At 38.9% G+C, this 5,670-nt stretch overlaps 1 protein-coding gene and 1 long non-coding RNA gene across 2 annotated transcripts in view; one reads left to right on the top strand and one right to left on the bottom strand.

Annotated features, from left to right (window-relative positions):
- Positions 1–1,899: 1,899 nt before the first annotated feature.
- Positions 1,900–4,768, bottom strand: LOC118746022 (protein Spindly-like). Its single transcript, XM_036479744.1, has 6 exons — positions 4,173–4,768; positions 3,943–4,108; positions 3,660–3,875; positions 3,459–3,600; positions 3,025–3,123; positions 1,900–2,937 (listed from the first exon to the last, which is right to left on the bottom strand). The coding sequence occupies exons 1-6, from the start codon at positions 4,710–4,712 to the stop codon at positions 2,115–2,117; spliced, it is 1,986 nt and encodes a 661-aa protein (XP_036335637.1). The 5' UTR covers positions 4,713–4,768; the 3' UTR covers positions 1,900–2,114.
- Positions 4,769–4,838: 70 nt separating this feature from the next.
- LOC118746023 overlaps positions 4,839–5,670 on the top strand; it is a 10,354-nt gene continuing 9,522 nt past the window's right edge. Inside the window, exons 1-2 of the long non-coding RNA XR_004993751.1 lie at positions 4,839–5,173; positions 5,232–5,378. This is a non-coding gene — a long non-coding RNA (uncharacterized LOC118746023). The remainder of the gene's footprint in view (positions 5,174–5,231; positions 5,379–5,670) is intronic.

The following is a 5,670-nucleotide window of genomic DNA, read 5'->3' as shown; positions in this document are numbered from 1 at the left end:
TCGTCCGAGCATCACCTCCATGAAGAAAGCCAGATGATGGCGGTGAAAGAACACAAAACCATGCTGTCGATCTAATACCTCGTGGGTTGTCACCGAGGGAACCACCCCAACAACGTCTTGTTTCAGAACGAAGCAACCCCCCGACACGTGAGACAACACCTACATGACTGGAAGGCAGACATATACAGAGCGGCGCTCAACAGCCTACACAGCGATGCAGTCAGAACGAGCTTCATCACGCGCAATGACAACATCGTCTTAGGTGGTCGACCGCCGCCCATAGATTTAGATGAATCAGAACTGCCGAGAGAGACCAGGTGCACCCTAGCACAACTCCGTTCGGGGTGGTGTCACCGACACAACAGTTACCTCTCCCGGTTGAGTTCACAAGTGACAAACATCTGCCCCGCATGTGGGCAAGGTCCCCACGACACCCAGCACCTCTTCACATGCTCCAAACCCACGACCCTGATATCAGAAGCGCTCTGGACTGCGCCTATCAACGCTGCCCGCTGTCTCGGCCTCAGGCTTACAGAGTCGGAGGATGAAGACGACTATACATGACAGAACTTGGGGGGTTGAGCACTGCTGCTACAATAACAACATTCACAGGGAGGCCGTTTCCACATATACAGACCCCCCCCCCCCCTGACAGACAGCATTGATTTCGAAAGGTCTCCCATCAGAAGCGACCTTGCTACCGACTTATTCGGATGAAAGGCTGTCAAATTGAAAATTTTCAGAAAGAAGTTGCATGAGCAGTCACACATTGCATGTAAAGTGTCTTTCGAAAGAGGTTTTTTATTTCCGAAAGGTAAATTGCAGGGAACATTTCTGAAATCGCTTTTTGTCTGTTAACACAGCGAATGAACTTCTGGCAATCTTTCTCGATACTAAAATGCTTATAATTAACTTTATTCTTAATTTTAAGATTAATTTATTATTTATAACTAAACAATTCAATTCCGGAAAATAACTAACTAAAGCATTTCTGATATTTTTTTAAGTTGTTCGTTATTATTTCTCACAAAACTCGCGATCACCGTCAGATGGCAACATTGGATTTCTTTGACTGCACTTGCAGCAGAAACATGATTCAATAATACTTCTGAAATCGATTTGCGCTATTTCAGTTGCAGTCACGCCATGCAACTTTAGTTTCTGAAACTGATTTCCGAAGTGTGACAGAAAGGGCTTTTTGAAATAAAATTTATCTTTGTCAATTTGACAGCGAATTGCGTGGAAAAGTGGGAAATTTTGCCACGTCTGACACGCGCTTAACGAAGACAAAAAATATCGCAACAAAAAGCAAATTAGGTTCTAGAGAGTTAAACCTTATAGCGCTATCCTTATTAAAAACAAATCAGACATGTATTTTAATAATTCATATTCAGTTATTAATTTGGTTTTTATTTACATGCACAGATCGTATAAAAGTAAAAAAGATATCTTAATGTTAAATACCTATATTTAAGTTTATTATGCTTCACCTCGATCATTTGCATTCATGTTTTATTTTTTGCATTCTGTATAAGTGTAATGATTATCACAAAATATCCTTAGTTTATTAGGTGGGCAGTTTACGTTATATCGCCTACGTACATAATTAGCGTTTAAGAACATTTTGTGATATCCATTGGCATTAAGAATAATACGAGCAAAACTTAATGAATTAAAATATTCATGGAACTTATTATTGTAGGTACTTACTAATAAATTAAACAAAACATTTGAATCTAATTTTATTAACTTGTTCATCATGCTTTTACTTCATATCGCACACCTAGATAGAGCTAACTTAAAAATCAGAATGGGAAACGCAATTAATACAAAACTATATAATCATGAAGAAAAAAATAGTTTATGCCGATTTCCTTTCTACCAAAAAATGCAACCTTCTCTTTGCTTTTTACGCACAAACACTAAGAAGAGGGCGTTGAGAAGGCAACATTTTTTGTAGAAACGAAATCGCCATTAATTAATTGAAGGTAAGGCCTATGAATTGACTTATGCAAAAACTCGTCATACATTTTTTTCGAGTTGATTACACGTTAAATATAAGTGTGCAATAAATTAAAAAAAGAAGTTTTATTGTACTAAAACGTTAAAAAAAATTATGTTGGTTCACGCTTATTAGATGGCACTATAACACGGCGCACTATAATATTAGATTTTGTGCGCACCTGCTTTATGTAGACCTTATGCTTAACTTCCTTATTAACGGTATCATTCGACGAAGGGTCCTGATCTATGCTGACATTGGCACTGATGTCGTGAACTGTCGGACCCTGAGCACTGAATTGTACAATCTTTTCGCTATTATCTTTGGCAGCTAAATCGTCGCGTTTCTTTGACAGAATCGAACGGCCGGGTTGCACATCCAGGCTAGGCGGTATCTTCTTGTCATGGGTCGGCGGTAGCATTCTTAATTCATTTGCCAAGGAATTGCTTTCTATGGCAAGCTCTTGCAAAGGTGACTTTTTGGTAACACTTCCAGCTGCCAAAGATATGTTTGAATCATTCTGCTCTTGAGACATTTCATTGTTTTCTCTACATTCAAGCTTTATTTTCTCAAATAACGGGGTCTTTTCAACTGGGTTTTTAACATCAAACTCCTGTTTTACCGCATTCGAAATAATACCCGGTGGTGTGTTGATTAGCGTTGCATTGCCTTCAGTTGGAGTCGATGTCAATGGAGTACCAACAAAACTAGGTTTTCTGTCTGTGGGTGCTGTTGTTGTTGTAGCGGCTGTGGGTGTCATGACTTTCGGTGTTCCGGGTGAGGCGTGTACAATACGTGGGCGTGCGATTTCCTGTTCTTTCTGACTGATGTTGAACTCCATGGCATGGATAGCCTTGAATTTAATGCCATTCTCATTTAAAATATTCTCTCTGTCGAGCAGTACACAACGCGTTTTCAATGCTTCGAAGCGCCATCTATTTAATTTCGATGCATAAGTACAGTTATTAACTTTTTACCAAACTAAATTGTTTTTTTTTTTTTAATACATTAAAGCTACATACCGTGTCATCTCCTGTTGCACGTTGCGTAGCTGCTCTTCCAAACTTGCTTTCTGAATCCGCACGCCATGAAGTTGTGTCTTCAGATCATCAGTTTCTTGTCTAAATAAATGGGTGGTGAAAGTTAAAATTTCTGTGTGAAGCACACACAAGCCTTAACCATAAACACATAAAGCCAACAAATTTATAAAGGAGCTTAAATAAACATACAATAAACAAATTTATAAAGGAACTGAAATAAACATACAATGTACAAAAATGATGGAATATAAACGATGGAGGTGAAGTGTTTTTAACTAGGTATATCATTATGCATCTAAAAACAAAGCGCAACACCCATCTCTACTGCACAATATAGCCGACTATAACTAAAGATTTTCCAAGCCGCGCTACTTAAACGAGTAACACAATTTACAACTCTAACAGGTAATGCGTACTTGCAAAAACTCAGCATCGAATCAAGCCACGCAACGCCTTTATCAGCGGCTAAGTCACGTAGCCGATCCTGTGTCACATGCAATTGCTTCTCTAATTCCTCAATTTGCTTGAGCAACTGGCGTATGCGTTCGTTCAGCTTATCTGTAGTGTATAAATATAAATTTACATTTGTTTATTATATTAAAAAAAAAAGTATTTACTTTGATATGTACGATCAGCCGCACAGAATATGGTACTACACTCCCTCAGCTCAGTATGCATTGCAATATTTTCCCGCTTTAAGCGCCTAATTTCCGATTGACTATCATGGAAAATTTTCTTCATGTCCATGTAACTTTTCTTTTGTGTAGCTAGTAGTTTTTTCATGGCCTGCCGTTGGTCGTCCACCTCGGCAAAAAGTGAGTTACCCTTGCGGTCTTTTGAAAAGAAGTTGATACTAAATTTTGCTTGTCATGAAACGGAATGCACTCTCTGTATGCTTACCCACTCCCTCTGGTTTTGTCTCTAGCAGTGCTAAACGTGCATTAGCGTCCGCCAGCTGTTCTTGCGTGCTCTCCAGTAAGCCAGACTTTTCATCCAAGTCTTCACGCTTTGAGCGCAAATTCTCCTCCAAGCAGTTCACTTGGTCGCGTAAAATCTCTATGTTACTCTGTGGTATAAAAATACATTATATTTATTGACATTTTTTTAAATTTCGCACAAGTTACACTCACCTCTCGATCCGCCAAAGTCATAGTTTGCTTGACAATATTCTCTTGAAAATCTTCCAACTTTTGCATCAAAGCAAAATTTTCGCCTTCCAAAGTTGCTATTTGCTTTGTGAGCTCTTCCGTACCCGCGCCAATCAGCGAAGAGGAACTCAGCCTTTTTGCCGATTTTGCAGTTTCCAATTGTTTTCGCAATTCAGCATTTTCTGCCTGCACCGCTGCAAAGTCCTGCTGCAGTGTGGTATAGTCTGCGGTTAATGTGTGATGCTGCCGGCGTAAATCTTCCAATTCAATTTGTGCCTTTGATCGCCCTTTGTTCTCCTTTTCGATCGATGCCAGCGTTTGCATCAACTCTTCAATTTCTTGCGATAGATACGTTTCGGCGGCATATGCAGTTTCCAGATTACGCTTCAAATCGTAGATACGCTGGGTGTCTGCCTCAGCATCATCGCGCATTTGGCGATAGCGCTCAAACAGTTTTCCATAATGTTCCTGCAAATCTTCCAGTGGCAGCGACATGAATTCGATTTGAAAATCGTCTTCCATAACAAGCGTTTAAAATGTTACGAATTTTTTTCTTTTAATTCAAAAGCCACGCTAACAGTGCTGCCAAGACGACGATAAATGAAGACGCAGCTCTGTTTTTGGTGCTGCCTAATTACGCGCTAGAGGGCGCCAGCGCACATAAGAGTGGCAGCACTTTAAACTTCCGCTCTTTAGCACAATTAAATATCCTCCGTATTTTACAAAAGTTATAAAATGCTTTGTAATTTTAATTTTAAATGGTTTATTGCTGCGTTCGCGTTGATTTCTTAATGCAAGTTCACTGAAATCGTTTATTTACTTAGTAGACACTACATGCCAGCAGTGGCTGCTGTTGACCGTTTGTCAGACTGATATACATATATATATTTTTTTTTATCCTGCTTTCTTGATAGGGAAAGAGCGACTGATGTGACCAAACTAAGAGTGCTGCTTTAGTTTTAGCGTATATTTATACCTTTCCGGTAAGCTAGCTAATAGGTCTATAGTTTACCTGCAAATGCTTCAATTTGCTGATTTCAGATTCCTTCGTGTCAAGATTTCCCGCCATATGGAATTTACCTGCGCAAATTTCCAAAAGAGGCAAATGTGTTGCACATCTGATGCTTAGCAGACAATGCACAAGTACTCAACATTGAAGGCTAGATTACGGCAATTTAGCAGATTACGGTAAGAGTCAAAATACTTTGTTTGCAAATAAGGATTTCCATAAAATCGAATACACAGATGAGTAACCATGGCCTCTTCATTCTTAAAATATCCTAAAAATATTGATAAGTACATACATACATATGTATATGTATGACATACATACTAATTTAACTCGAAATTGATAAATAATCAAATTTCCATAGCCTCGTTCTAGAGTTTTCACGCGCATATGTAGATATGTTAAACAAATAGTAATTTTATTTAAATATCCAAACGCTGAAAAGGTGGTATAAGGAAGCAGAAACAAAAA

The sequence above is a fragment of the Rhagoletis pomonella genome, unplaced genomic scaffold, assembly GCF_013731165.1.
Source record: "Rhagoletis pomonella isolate Grant_MI unplaced genomic scaffold, Rhpom_1.0 Rhpom_scaffold_00010, whole genome shotgun sequence".
NCBI classification, from domain to species: domain Eukaryota; kingdom Metazoa; phylum Arthropoda; class Insecta; order Diptera; family Tephritidae; genus Rhagoletis; species Rhagoletis pomonella.
Note: the sequence above shows the minus strand (reverse complement) of the source record. Positions and strands in the feature narration are given on the sequence as shown.